A 15267-nucleotide genomic window follows, 5' to 3' on the forward strand; every position below is an offset into this window, starting at 1 on the left:
CCTAAGTGTATTTTGGTTTTTTGTCCCATCCTCAAACAAGCCATTTGAGGTTCACCATTGTCCTGGTTTGGGGAAAATTTGGGAGAAAACCTCCAAAGGGATTTTCTCTAGAAAGAAAATTCAAGTGGCCCCTCCCACAACTGGTTCCAGAAAAAATATTTCCTTGGAGAAAAGTGGAAAAAACAGGCAAATTTTAATTTAACAGGCAAAGCATTCATTAGCACAAAAAAAAAAAAAAAAAAAAAAAAAAAAGGAGACAATAATAAACAATAAAATCTCTTGCTGCTCCAAAGAGCTGCCACACTCAGGAAGCCCCTCCATGGGCTGTAGCTCAGCTCACTCAGTCTCTGTCAGTCTCTCCAGTGCTGGAAATGCCGCGGCCCAGGCCCGGCCCAGTGCCCACAGCTGGAGCTGCCAGTGCTCTGCTTTGAACAGGTCCAAGAAAAAGAGAAACCACAGTCCAGGGAACTTCTCTGCCTCAGCTAGCCAAAAACTAACTAAAAGCAAAGGAGAGCTCTGTCCTGCTCTCTGTCCATGCTGCAATAACACAGTCCAGGAGCAGGAATGTGGAGGAGTGCGTGCAGCCCCCAAACTCCACACTTCTTCTCTCCCCTCTTTGTCCTTGGAACCAGTCTCAAAGGTCCAAAACCTGTTATCCAGCATATACAGAGCAGAGAGCTGGGGATACAAGCATGGTATAGCCAGCCCAGGACAACCATAAAGGCAGGATCATGCTCAAGGTGTGTGAGCTGAGTGTTTATTTCACAAAGCTTTTACTGCTTTTGACACACTTGAGCAGGTTAATCTGGCTTTGATCAAAAAATAAAAACAAAATAGTGAGAGCCTAATGTGAGGCTAAACTGTGGTGGGCACTGAATTGTGCTCTGGGCACACCTAAACTGATGAAGGCAGACATGGAAAGCAGTAACAAATGCTGGAGTTGTGGGGAAGGAAAGAATCCCTGACCCATCTGTGTAAGGAAGAGAATTGCACAGAGCACAGAGCATGCAAGGAGGTACCCAGGTGCAGACTATATTGATCAGACTGGCCTTCAAACTGTCCCCTGGCGGTTCCCAAAGAGGTGCCCCAGCTGAAGCTAATCTAATCACTTAAAAAATATATAGAAATGGAATCTGCCACATGGAAAATTGCAGGCTGGAACAACTGCCCTGACAAGGAGAGATGGAGTTCAGTTGCCTGAGCCTAGCCAGCCATGTGATTTTAAACGCCCCATGGGAGCTCAGAGATCTGCACTGGGCTGGCAGATGTGTCACAGGACCTACAGGATGCTTAAAGCAGCAGCTCAAGGATAATTGGGAGACCCTGGGGCATAAGAGAGTTTAGGCAACAAAGTCCCAGAAGGTTTTGTTTCTAAAATGGAGTGTGCTCTGGAAGCTGCTGTGTCTGCAGTTTGTAGTGCTGGCCTGGCTTGGGTAAGACTTAGGCATAAGCCTGGCCTTTGGTGTGCAGGTGTTGTGAGAATTACCTGTCCTGCTTCTGCTCTGTCTACAGGGTTTAGATGGTGCATTGGGCAGAACAGCTCTCTGGCCTGAGAGAAGCTCTACATGCCCAAAATCAAGGAGACCAATCCTTTACATTTTATCACAGAATCGTGGAACATTTTGGGCTGAAGGGGACCTTAAAGGTCACTTAGTTCCACACCCCTTGCCATGGTCAGGGATGTCTTCCCTGAGACCAGGTTGCTCAAATCCCCCCTCATCCAGCCTTGGACACTTCCTTTATGTTGAGGGTATCACTTTTATCATGAGCCATAAAGAAGAGAAAAATAAAATCTGCTGATAGCCCATTAGGCTGCTTTTGTGTCTTGAAAGATGCAGCCCTCAAAATTCTGGGATGTTTCAGAGTTGAGGAATAGCTACACACTGTCCTGGATGGGAAAATGTGGGGGCAAGCTGGTTTTGCTGCATTTTATTCCTCTCTGGGGGTGAGCTAACCAAGCCTGCTGTATTTGTGTCTTGACAGAGGGGGGTGGCCTGCCAAAAGTGGTGACAGTGAGCACGGCTGTGTCTGTGTCTGTGGATGGGAAGATGGGAATTGCTGCAGGTAGGACATTTCTCTTTTTATCTTGAATGAAATGGCTGCATCTTGCACTGAGTGTGGGAGCTGAGAGCTGTTAGCTTGTCATTCAAGGGAAGTGACAGGAGCCACAATAGCTTGTGGTACTGAGAACTAGGCTCAACAGAGAATAATGGAGCAGGTACTGAATGGCTGACAGGCTTCTGAAAGGGAAATGGGCTGCTTGAATGGAAGCTTCCCATCTCCAGTGCTGGTGAATTTGTGGATTGAGACTCTTTCTCTGGAGCAGGAGTAGATTGGGAAGTCTGTGCAGGTTTAAAACTTTGCAGAAAACACTTTTGGCTTTGGAACAGCTTCATGTTTGTGCGTCCCCACTGTTATCTCAAATGAAAAATAACTTCTGCTAGTGGAATGGGCATGTTGCTAGAACTCTAGCTCAGAACTATAGAGTGCCCAATTTATTGCTGATCTGAGCTTTAAGCTCCTCTTTGCAGACCTTCACTAGACTGAATCTTCTTTTGGAAAAATTCATGTTGCACGTTATTTCCAACAGAACACCAAAGCTTTTTAATATTTATAATTTTCTGTGCTAATTGCTTCAGCCTTTATGGAAGTGCATTGAACTTAGAAGCAAAACAGAGCAGGCATGTACCAAAACAAACCATTACCAGTAATCCTGGCACCATATCCAACTCAACCACTCAGCATAGGAGTACTGGGGCAAGAGAAGGTGTAGCTCCATGGAAATTGTTTTAGACCTAGAAACAGTGACTAAAGGAAGAGGCTGATGGAACAGGTAATGGAGTTATTACATGCTGTGATGCAAAGCTTCTTGAGAAGGAATGGTTAGTGCTAATGGAGCCTTACATGGTGGAAGGAATGACCGACAGAATGGACACCAAACAACAACTTTGTTACAGGGTCACCCTGTAGAGAGAAGGACATACAGCAGATACCTTCAGATCACAGTCTGAAGTCATTGCTTTTGCCTAGGCTGGGTAGGAGACAGGGAATGTTCTTCAATACTGCTAGTCAGTAAAACTATAGCAAATTAATTTCATGTGATGTAGCATTCCTCAGTTTACAGGATTTCAGTAGTTCTAGCTGACAGTGATAGTCCTTAACTATCACCTGGGCATTGAGAAAGTATCATAAGGTGAAGGACGTGTTATGAAACAGAACATTTCACTCTTATGCCCAAAGCCAGAAAATTTTTATGAAGTCTGCCCAGAGGCACCTGTGAACAGAGATGGTTTCAGCAAGGTTCACATTAATAGGTGCTTGGATGATAGAAGCTGCTCCCAAAACTGATACCAGCTGACACTGTTGTACCCAGCAGAAAATGAAAGAGCATTGAAACAGCACCAAGGGCCTCTGTACAGCACTGAAACATTTTTCTAGGCATTACTTTGAGAGGAGAAAATAACATTTTTTTAAAAGAAGCTTGTTTTTCATGATCTTTTTCCTTCCCTTTCCTGACCTGTGGATTAGAGCACAGGCACACAAGCAGTTCATCTGTGCTGTGGTTCAAGCCCAGCTGGAAATGAAGCACCACACAGCCTCTCACCCCTCCACCCTGGTGAACTGGGGAGGAGAGTCAAAGTAAAACTTTCAGTTTGAGATAAGAACAGTTTAATAATTGAAAATTAAGTAAAATACAATCATAGTGGTAAATGATGATGATGATAAAAATAATAATAAGGGAAAAACAAGCATGCAGGATGCAATTGCTCACCACCCACTGACCCATGACAGACCTCTCTTCCCAAACCCAAACTGGTCTATCTATAGCAGTTTCTGTCATCCCTCTTGTGGGTAACTCCCCCCATTTCTGTAGTGGGTATGATGTTCTGTGGTGTAGAATGTCCCTTTGGTCAGTTCAGGTCACCTGTCCAAGCTGTGGTCCCTTCCATTTTCCTTTGTTCAGTTCCTCACTGGCAGAGCATGAGACAAGGCAAAAAGCCCTTGACTTATGATAAACACTTAGCAAAAAACCAAAACATTCCCATTATGAATTCAAAACACAGCACTCTAGCAGCCACTGAGAAGAAATTAACTCTACCCTAGCTGAAACCAGGACAATCTGGCTCTCAGCATAAATTCAAGGAAGGAAACTTCTCAGTGGAAGCACTGGAGCAAGAGCAAGTGGCAGGAGGATCTGGCCCTGACAGAGCCATTTCTCTTCTGTCAGCAGCCCTTTCCACAAGCCCTGTGGAGATTTCCACCCACTGAGTTATGCTGAATGGTGTCTGTGTGGACACGCTGGGAAAGGGCAGAATCCTTTGCAGAGGGTGGAGGAAACAGCAAAGGATAGAGAAGCAAAACCATATTTAAAAACAATAACAATGAGGTGAAAAATCTGTCATTTTTGGAAATGATGCACAACCAGTTTTCTCGCTGGCAATCACTGAAGCTGAGACAGAGAAATGAATTTTCAATTGCTTTTGTTCCTTAAAGGTACCACAGTCCCTGTCCCCAGCAGGTGCGTTAGGTGACCTGACCAAAAGCATCTTCTGCTGCTCTCACACATGGTGGGTTTCTCACTCCTGGTTTCTTATGCTTGATGGAAACAGCCCATCTCTGATCCATGGGCTGGGTGGGCTAAAGGACAGCATCAGGGCAAACCCTGTCTCCCAAAGGGTCCAGAGTTCTTCATGTCCCCAGCTGTAGCCTGCACTGACTTCAGCAGGAGTGTAAGGGTTTGCTGAGGTAGCTTCCATGTGCTGGCTTGGGTGCCAGTCAGTGTTTGTGGGGGGTGTTCAGGGAGGAGAAAAGTGCAATATTACCATTTGCTTTTCTAGTAGTGACTAAGGTTCATCATCTGAATCTTTCATGTCAGTAGCCATTTTTTAAAAAGGGCAATAACTAGTGGTCACACTACCAATTGAAATATTATTTTTCTCTTGAAGGTGTCAGCTTAGAGAGTAAGTAATCTCACTTCCTTTCCCCTCACAGTAATAGAATTATCCTGAATGACTAGATTCTGGTTCTAGACGACTGTGAGGGGCTGCAGCACAGCAGAAATGATGCTGGACAGAGCTGCATCACCATCCTGGGTACAGGAGATGGGTGAAGGAAAGGAGGGAGTGTGGAGGCACACAAGAGGCAATCAAAGCAGAATGGGATGCAGATTGTTGTTATTGTTATTCTGATGACATCAGCCCTTACTGGGATTGATACCATGGTAATTTAGTTACACTAGCAGAAGTTTGGTACCCAGCACTGGTTCCCAGAAAACCAAATATCTGTGAAGATTTGTAGTTTCTGAATAAATGCAGCCACAGCTCTGTAAAAGGGGAACAACAGAGACTTTTTAAGTGCCCCTGTAAAAGAACAAGGGGTATGAACTGGCCTGTCATTCTGCCACTGATCATTACTGTCACTTGTTTGACTTGATGGTGCTTGAGGGGATTTGTAAGCACTTTGAAATGTTCACTATGCATGCAGGGAAAAATTAAGCTGCAGGATTTACAGCCATGCTCATGGGGAAGGGGCACCCCCAGTGCCCCCATGGGGAGAATGCCAGTTACAGGCAGCATTGGGCCCCTTTTTTCTGGCAGATGAATGGCAGTCCATGGCCAGGGCAGAGTAAGGCAAACTGGTAAAATCAAATGTCCAGGAAGATGACACAAGCCTGGCTGCTGTCAGGGACTGAGGGAGCAGTCAGATGGAATTAGAGAGTTGCAGTCTGGAGGGCTGAGGGAAGGGATGAAGGGGGAAGCACAAGGCCTTCCTTCCTCCCATTTCAGTCTGTCTTAGCTCAGTGGGAAATCCCAGAATGGGTTTAAGGGGGAGTCCAAGCTGCTCCTCTTGCCATTACAGGTGCTACTCCACACTCCAGGTGGAGAGGTGGCCAAATTGAGGGGGGAAAGGAAGTGTCCTTTGCCCTGCCCTATCCTCACCCCTTTTCATCCATCCTCTCCTTCCCCCATGGGCTTGGGAGGGGTGCACAGGGGGTTGAGGGTACACACAGATTTCTTGGAGGAGCTAAGGCAGGGTGCACCTGTGTGAGCTGAGTTGGTGTGGTCTCTTTGGTGGGAAGCCACACTGGTAACCCTGGCTTGACTATACCTGTTTCTTGGAATGAATAATATCTACCTGCTATATTGTGCTTTGGCACTTCAAAGCACTATGCAAACATTAAGTAATGCCTGGATGATTAATTATCATTAATTAGAAGGCAGCTGTTCTCCTGGGATGTCAGTCCAGTACCTTTCACGCACACTGACTCTGTTGGAAATGAGAAATAAGGAATGGGGATGGCATTCTCCCCAAGCCATGTCCTGCCCCAGATAGCACTGTCATCTGCTCCCTCCCCTGAGTCAGGAGCCTGGGGCTTTCTGGTCCTCAGGCTGCAAGGCAGAAATCACATGGAGCTCCTGACAGAAGCTTTTTGTGATTTAAGCCTGAGTGAAACTGCTGGAATCTGTGCAGGAGTTCAGCTGTCACTCTGGGCTGTGGATGACGTCTCTTTCATTGCCTGCCCTCCTGGCTGTTCAACTCCTGGGGCTGTCAGCTGGCTGCCAGTCCCAGCAGGGACAGGTAAGGTCAGGTCCATGGCTGTCATGTGGCAGGGATGGCAAACAGGCAATGGGGCATGCACGTGGTGCCCAAGAAAAAGAATCCAAATGGGCACTTGGGAGATGCAGGTTTATTTTACACAGCACTTCTCTGCTGATATTGGAAGTAGCTGCTCTTATCAGCAGTTACTGGACCACAGTGAAATCATTATCCCATGACAGCAGCAATTCATGCAGATGTATTGGGGGAGAGCTCTAGGTAAGCTCAAACCAGGGCAGAGAAGAGAAATGTTGTCTCTGTTTTAAAGACAGAATTTTGGGACACTGAGTTATCAAGACCAGTATTTTCAGAAAAGCTCTGTACTCGCAGCAGGAGCAGATTTTAAAAAAATGTTTTGATTTTTTTTTTTCAAAAGAAGTTGAAACCTATCAGTCTGAAAAGTAGGTAATGGGGAGTAATTTTGCCATTTTGCCTCTGCTTAAAATCCAGCCTCTGTCAGTCTGATGGAAGCTCTTAATTTGAAGAGCAATTCCTGGCCAGCTTGATGTCTCTCCATCTCTTCCTTGGTCTCCAATTTTGGCTACCTGCTGTCTGCTCCCAGCAAGCAGGAACAGGAGGTGCAGGTGGCTTTTTCAGCAGGACTGTTGCTGTGGCATCTTTTCAAGCTAATCTGCGCACAATTCCATATTCCTGCAGTTTTGTTGTTTGGATGGATAAAACATTTCAGCCTTCTCTCTGGAAAGTGACAGTAGCATCAGTAGAAGCTGTTAAATTCACGGAAATAAGCCTTAATAGCATAAGCACCTTTTCCATGGAAATAGCTGCATATAAACTGGAGAATTAAAATTATTTCACTAGGCTGGTTCAGAAAGCAGCATTAAGATACCCATATAAAATATGAGGGTAGCTGATCTCTTGAATGTGTACTGCAGTATTCAGAAGGAATGCTGTCCCTCTTTTTGTGCCAAAGGTTGTGCCAAAGTTATCTCAGTGCAGAGACTTCTGTGAGTCCCTCAGGCATCACCAGGTGCCTTTATGGAAATCATGGTCCCCCTGGCATGCAATTATGATGGATAAAAAGAAGGAAGACAACTCATTTTTAGCCCATCAGCTGCTGTGTCTGGTCTCTGCCTGATGCCAGCCCCTTCTGGCAGCCCCCAAAGCCCGAGCAGTTTCTCATGCATCCATTTGATCCAGCAAAATCAGAGCCATCTGAACAGGCCGTGCCCTGGAAGTGAGTCATGGAAAGTGTTAGGGACACTCCTATGGCACAAATACTGCTGGTTTTAGTGCTGTGCCTTCTCCACCTCTCAGCACATCTGTCTGGAGGCTGTTATCAGTGGGTACACACTTGGCTGGCCTTAGGGTTGAGACACTAATCCAATGTCAGTGTCCCCATGACATGTTAGGGTGCCAAAACCAGCATCTCTTGCACTCTTCATCCCCCCATCTGCCTGCCTGCCACCCGTTGCATTCTGCTTACACACTGAGCCTTGGGGGACACCTGTAAGCACCCAGGCTGCTTTTTGGGGTGTTCCTGGGGCACACACAAGCTGTTCCATGAGCCAGACAGAACTGAGGTGGTTGTGTTATTTTGTGCTGGCTCTGATCTTACAAACTTTCATCAAGGTTTGGCATCAGTGCTGGGGCCACATGGTTCCCTTTTCAGAGCTGATCATCCTCCAGCCAGCTCAGTGAACAGGAGAGAGAGCAACATCTGCCTGCAGAACTCCAGCTAGATGTCTCCATGCATAGACAGTAACTGGGAAAAAGAGAGACAAATAAGTCTATTTTGACCTCAAAAGAATGCTGAAAATAGTAATGTGAGGCATCTTCCATAGCATTCTGCTCACCCTGGCTAGACCTTAGCAATTTCCTTTTCTTCCATGGTGTTTGTGCTGTCTGCATAGGCTGTAAGATCTTCAGCATGGGGAGCATGCCTCCCCCCTGTGTGTGCAGACATTGTCTATTGCCTTGGGAGGAGTCCTTGTCTGGGGAAAAACTGAAGACAATAGCCCATTCTGTAGAGTAAATATTTATTTGTAGTCTCTGCTGGGTGCCTGAGTTTTTACACTGCACCATTACCAGGGAAAAAGCTGTAAGGGAGTGAGCCCATGCAGGCAGTGCTTCACCCAGCACAGACCCTGTGGGTTCCTGTGCCCAGGGCCTGCCCTCACCAGCCCTTTCAGGGAATTTTATCAGTGGGACCACAACAAAAATTGTGAGCAATGAGTTTTCCCATTTGGGGTCTGGTGAGGCATCTGTCCCAGGGTATCCTGAACCCCAGTTCCAGGCTGGAGCTACACATTCTTGCCCATGTGTAGCACAAACCTTCTTGCCTAAGGTTATCCATCCCTGCTGCCTCTCCAGCTCCACTGATTGCCATGGCTGTCACTCTTGGAGTGAGAAGAGCCCTTGCCAGTGACTCAGGAGAGACTTGCACAGAGCTGGATTTTTTAGATTGGCACCCAGCGCCTTTGCCATGTTGCCTTTGCTTGCAAATTATTTGATATAATTTTAATTCCGAGCTGAATTAGAGCAGTGCACGGGTTGCCATAGCAACCATTACCTTGTGCCTTTTGGTCTGACTCATTGCAGACAATTACTCTTGCGCTCCAGGATTCACAGATGTGATAGGAGGAGAATCATGTGCTGGGCTTTCAACTTTTTTTCTGCTTTTAATTTCCTTCCCAGCCTCTCTCTTCCATTAACTCCTGCCTGCCCAGCATCAGCAGGGCCCTGTGTCCCCACCCAGGGGTGCTCGTGGGAGTGCACTGGATGTGTGGGTAAACGATGTGTGAGGTGATTTGTGCATGCATGTGTGTATGTGCATACATAAAGAGCTGCTCTGCAGCGTGCTGTGAGATCCCTGGGCTCACTGGGCACGTGCACAGACACTCAGAACCACAGAGCAATTTGCACTTCCTCCTGCCTCTGGTGTTTTCCAGGTAGGTGCAGGGTTGATCCCTGTGGCCATGGAGTTTTATCCAGTGTGCAGGGGCTGTCAGTAAGCACTGGTATTTAGGGGGACTGCCAAAGTGAGGGTAATGAATGGTGAAGAACCTTCATTTGAAGCTGTGTGAAGATCCACAGGCTGCCAAGCAAGTGGCACTGGCACCCCTGACACCACCTGAATCTGTGTGAGTGCAAGGTCAGCTCATTACCCTGCTCACACCCATCCCTCCAGTGCCCCATGTCTTTTATGCAAAGTGCACAAATTGCTGCTGTCTGTAGCCTTAACACAGGTATAACTGATGTCCTGAGCTCTGTCAGCACCTACAGCTCAGCAGAGGAGCAAAGATGATGCCAAAAAGGAGCAGTCTGTAGATATGAGGATGAAGATGGTAAATGACACAGCAGAGAAGGTTATAGGAAATGTCTTGTGTGATGGTTTACCTTAACTTCAGCCAGGGCAGAAGCAGACAGGTTTTGAAGGGTGAGAACCACAGAATCTTAGCAGATCTGGGTGCAGCTCCAACCTTCTAAGATAGATTCTTTTAGCCACCAAACTTATCCTGAATTTCTTTTTCTCCTGCCCTACTCTGACTGCCATCCCTTTCCCTTCAAAAGACCTTTTTCTTTTCTTCCTTTCTCTCACTGGGACACAGAAACCCCACTCACAGGATCACAGTAATTCTGGTTAGATGGCACCTCTACACTCTGCTCAGTGTGTGGAGGGTGTTCTGCTGTTGGCTCATGGCACTGCTTTCACAGGCAGCAGTGCAAAGTCTGGAGTGTGGGGAGTGAGCAGTTGAGCTTTTGGGGACAGTGTGAAGCCCCCATTTCTGTGAGGATCCTCATTCTCTTGCCCTCCATCTGTCTGTGACAACAAGCAGCTGCTTAAGCTGGCTCTGCAGAGATTGTGTGGAATGGAAAAAAGGCAGACAGCAAACAAGGCTGCCTTGCCTAGCCCTGCCCTGCTCTGCCCTCCCTTAGAGGTCAGAACTGTAGGGATAAAGTGAGGATTGCTTACACATCAAGCTGAGCTAGACCTTGCAAAGGAGGTTAAAACAAATGGCTTAATATTGTTCAGCTATTTGGGGAATTAAAAAAAAAAAAAAAAAAGTAGGGTCACTTCTGGTCAATAAGAGTGAAGCTGGGATCAAGGAGTCTATAGTCTGAGCAAAAACCAAAGAAGACTCAGTGCCCAAGTTATTGATAAGGACAGAAATATCATCCTTAGGGAAAGAAACAAGCTGGGTGCTGTGAATAAGCAGCTCAAGCTGATTAGTGCACTCACAGTGCTGGGCCTGGGTGCTTTCTGGCCCTGGGAGAGCTGGCATGTGGAAAAGCACACTTACAGCAAAGGGCTTTTTTCAGCTCTGCACACAGTGGTGACTCCATGCAGTCTGCAAAAGTGAAAATTCAGCAGTTAGGATTAAAGAAGGATGAGAAATAAGTTTGTCAGGCTCAGACTTTTAAGTGTGACCTCTGCAATGTGTAGCACTTTAGAGGAGATCTTCAAGGAAAGTATAATTATTACCAAGCAGGGGGAAAGGGAATCAAGCAATATGAGTTTATCAGTTCTGGATAACACCAGGCTGAGCCAACATCTTTCTTTCAGATGATTGTTTTTGTGGAAGGCAAAAGAAATTCCAAAGGTCTCATCTCTGTATTCCAGTAAAGCATTGATACGTGCCACATAAGAAACAATTAGTTAGACTGGAGAAGATCAAGTGAGGAGGAGTTGTAGGTAACAGGGAGGGAGAAGTCAGTCTGAGAAGACAGCAGCAGCAAGATCACCCATCAAAATCTAGCAAAATGTTCCTTGTTACACTCCCCATGGTCACCCATGGGATTTGCCTTTGCTAATATTACCCTGAGACCCCAGCTCAGATAGCTGGGGAGAGGGAAGGAGTATCCTGGTGATTCAACACTAGAAGGCATTGCTAGTACATGGAAGGACCAGGATATGCAGAGGAAGCCTCATTTGACCTTGGCAGGAGTACCAGAAACAGAATGAATTTCAGTAGTACGACAGACAAGGTCATAGGCTTGGCAGCTAATAATAGAAATCTTCTGTAAGCTGGGAACTCTCAGAGATCTGGCAGGGAGCACAGCAAGCAGGACTGAAGGCAGTCCTTGTCTTCTGGGAACTGTTGAGCCAGTATTGCCAAATCTCAGTGAGGATCCTCAGTGTGGATCATCAGTGTAAGCTGCATTGCTCCCTGATGCCCACATTAAATTCAGGGAATCACTGTCATCTGCCAAGACCTGTCCTGAGAGCCTTGCTGAAAGGCAGCAGGAGACACTTAGTGGTAAACATATCCTGCGAAAGCTCAGGAAAAAAGTGCTGGGATCTTCTGCATTAGGTGATGGTGGCATGATGGTGAATCACAGTGCAGTGCAGTTGGGGACAAAGCAAATGCTGTTCTAGTGCTTAGGGAGGTGTTCCCAGTGGGAAAATACATTGATGCTCCCACCCAAAGCCCTGTGAGACCTCTCCTGTGGTCTGTGTTACAGTTTTGGTCAAAGGAATACAGGCTGAGACAGGAGGGATGGGCAGATGATGAGAGGAAAGGGAAGTCTGGCATTGGAACCTGGAGCACCCATCTTGTTTAACCACATGCAGCCAAGGACAAAGCAAACAGGATTGCTGTAATGAATGCACCTTGGAGGACACATTTAAACTGAAGCACATGGTTGTGTGGAGATAATCTAGCACAGACAGGCTAGCAAAATACCTGGGGTGTAAAACTAGAAGTGGGTTCCTGTCTGTTAGGGTAATGCAGCTTTAGCCAGAATCTGAGGTATAAAGACAATGGATTTAATCTGGAGCTGAAACTCTGTTAGTCTGTAGTCCCTTGACCAGGGAACAGCTGAAGTCCCTGATCTCACCATGTCACACAACAAAAACCAGCCACAAGCAAGGTAAGCAAACACTCAGGGAACTTCCCATTCCCTGCAGCATTCTCCTTGGGCACAGGGCAGGGCATTCCTGCCCTGTAGTTCACACACTCCATGATTTCAGTCATGACTGAATAAAAATCAGCTTGTTAATGCAGCTGAGAGCCCCAGCACAGCACCTGGGAGGCCAGAAGCTAGGGCTGACCTAAGCCCCTCTCTCAGCTTTTGACATTGTGGTGGTTTCTCTTGGTTGCTTTGGGTTTTGCAAAGTAAAGAACAGTGAGCAGAAAAACCTCTGCTTATGATAACAAACCTTTAAAAAGCAGATGGGGATGTGGGGGCTGGTGTGTTTTGTGACATTTGAGTAGACCAGAGCAGGGAGAATCTGAGAAGCAGCTGGTCAGAGGCACTGATTGAAAAGGGGATGATCAGTCACAAGAAGAGAAAAATAAGGGGGAGAGAGAAAAAATAACTGGGGAATCCAGGACATTTATGTCCAGTGAGAAATATGAGAAAAACAACCATATGAGGCTGAAAAAGTGGAAAATGCTAGAAGGGGATAATCCTTTTAAATAAAGGGCTAGATTTTCTCTTGCCAAGAATTGTATAAATCTGGAGGCTCATGTTAAAAATGCACTGAATTTATACTAATATAAAGGTAGGATCAGAACCACTTACCCATAATCTTCCTCCCTCTAAATTACTTGTTAGGGTTTTGTCCTAGCATTTACATTTGCCTCCATCTTTAAAGCAGGAACAATGTTCACACAACCTAGTGAGACATTTTTTGGTGGGAGGGAGTAGAGAAAAGTGGCAAAAGTCATGTAGTGTCTGCAATGTAGAGCACAGATACTGGTGGATGAGGATAATACTTCTAAAAGGAGGAGAAAAAGCTGGAAGCAGTGTGACAGTAGGCTCCAGTGTTGTTCCAGAGGTGAGAAAATGCTTTCAGTGAAAGACTTAATGAACTCAATCTGCCTATTGTACCTAAAAGAAGACTGAGAGATTATTTGATTTAGAGTATAAAGTGCCTCCACAGAGAGAGCTGCTGGTTACTGAAGGTTTATTTTTTTTTAATCTAGGGGAGAGAATAACAAAACCTGTGACAAAAAAACCAAACAGATTCAAATTAGTCAGTAAACATAAATGCTAACAATGAACACAAATAGGTATTGTCAGAAGATACCAAGGGAAAAATATTTTTCCCTTTCTTGAGTGTTTTTCAAATCAAAGGTAGATGGCTTTATGGAATATTCAGCTTAGCTGCATGTAAACACTTACTGTCGGTCTTTCTACAGGATAGTTTGTCCAATTTCTGTTTCACAAGCTAAACAGATTGAGCTCTTTCAGCCTTTCACAGAAAGGCATTTTCTGCCACCCCCAAATAATGCTTGTGGTTCTTTTCCACACCATTTCCAAGTAGCGTGCGATACGCAGAAGGTCAGACTGGATGATCTAACGTCCCTTCTGGCCTTTATATTCTCTGAGTCTCTGCCTCTGTGAATTCATTAATGTTTGCAAGCTCCCAGAGAGCTGCCAAAGGCAAGCACTATAGAAATGCAAAGCATTGTTGTTACTGTGCGTATTTCCCTTGAGCTTTACGTGGAGCTGGTTGAATATCGCAGGGTATGGTCTGTGTGTATTCCCTCAAACTAAATACCTGCATTTCTCACTCCTGCAGTGCCCTTTCCCAGTTGATTTTCTGCAGCTGTGCTAACAAACAACTTCATTCCCAAGTTAGGATTCAGAAAAAGCAAATGTGAAGGGGCAAATCTCTGCCTGGAGCCCCAAGCAAAGAGCAGCACGTTGTTGTCCTGGCCCAGAAGCTCCATGCGAGGCAGGGTTATTGTTAGCATCATGCTTTGCTTTCTCTTTGTCTCCAGGTGCCCTGCACATGGCCTCTGCCTGGCTGCAGCAGAACTGTGGGAAAGACAGATCTGGCCCTTGTTGGCTGCTTTTTCCCCCTTTCTATAAAGGGAGAAGAGCTGTGAGGATGCTGCCTTATCCCCAGATTTCCAGGGCTGCAACAGATGTAGAAAGGACCCCAGAATGACACAGGAAATGTTTATTTACTCACATTTCATTCTGTAACTCTATTCATTGGTGAATGCAGGTTGCATTGCCCATTATTCTTGGAGGGAAGTCTTTTTGGCCCTCAGAAATCCTGTGCTAGGGCTTGCATTTATCTGGTTGGAGGATAGAAGCTGACCCTCCAAACTGTGCTTCCAATCAGTGCTAGCAAACCCTCTTCAAGCTGGCACAGTGGGCTGCTAATGGACAAGATGCTGAGGAGGAATCCTGTTTTATATATTTTACCTGTTATATGTACAGAATTACATGGTTATTATATAGGGTGTTGTATGTGTACATGAGTAGGTGTGTTAGCAGGACAAATACATTGGTCAATATCAAATAGTAATCAAATTATAGTAAATAATTGCAGAAAATCACAGCCTGCTCCCAGACAGTTCATGAACTGAAAAAGCCCAGAGTCATCAGATGAGTGTGTTGGTTTTGCTTTTTTCTGCCTCTGTGTTTCTGGTATTGTATGAACTGCTGAGTAGTATCTGTGTGCACTCCTCTACCTAGCTGGCAGAATGAGATTAAACTGTGTGTCATAGACACCATGCTATTAAACAATAATGGTGATTCTCCTGCAGCACATACCTTTTGAGCAGAACAGATGCCTGAGCTGTGAGCAGATTAAGAGTAGCTGGGTTCTGCTCCCAGTTTCTCTCTGAGGATCAGCCTGAGCCCAGCAGGGTGACAGAGTGCAGCAGTGAGAGCAGGGTGGCACAGGGGTTTGCTCTGTGGGTTTAACATCCTGCGTGGCTCCACATGCGTCAGGATGAGCTTATTCTT

The 15267-nt window shown here is 45.9% G+C and overlaps 1 protein-coding gene across 1 annotated transcript in view; it reads left to right on the plus strand.

Annotated features, from left to right (window-relative positions):
• Nucleotides 1-15267, plus strand: part of CACNA2D4 (calcium voltage-gated channel auxiliary subunit alpha2delta 4) — a 119598-nt gene that overhangs the window by 53824 nt on the left and 50507 nt on the right. The window contains exon 27 of the mRNA XM_054281850.1: nt 1984-2064. Coding sequence (XP_054137825.1) covers nt 1984-2064 — 81 coding nt within the window. The remainder of the gene's footprint in view (nt 1-1983; nt 2065-15267) is intronic.

Source organism: Melozone crissalis, unplaced genomic scaffold (genome assembly GCF_028551555.1).
Source record: "Melozone crissalis strain CALT ecotype California unplaced genomic scaffold, PUWL_Pcris_2 ptg000033l_1, whole genome shotgun sequence".
Lineage (NCBI taxonomy): Eukaryota > Metazoa > Chordata > Aves > Passeriformes > Passerellidae > Melozone > Melozone crissalis.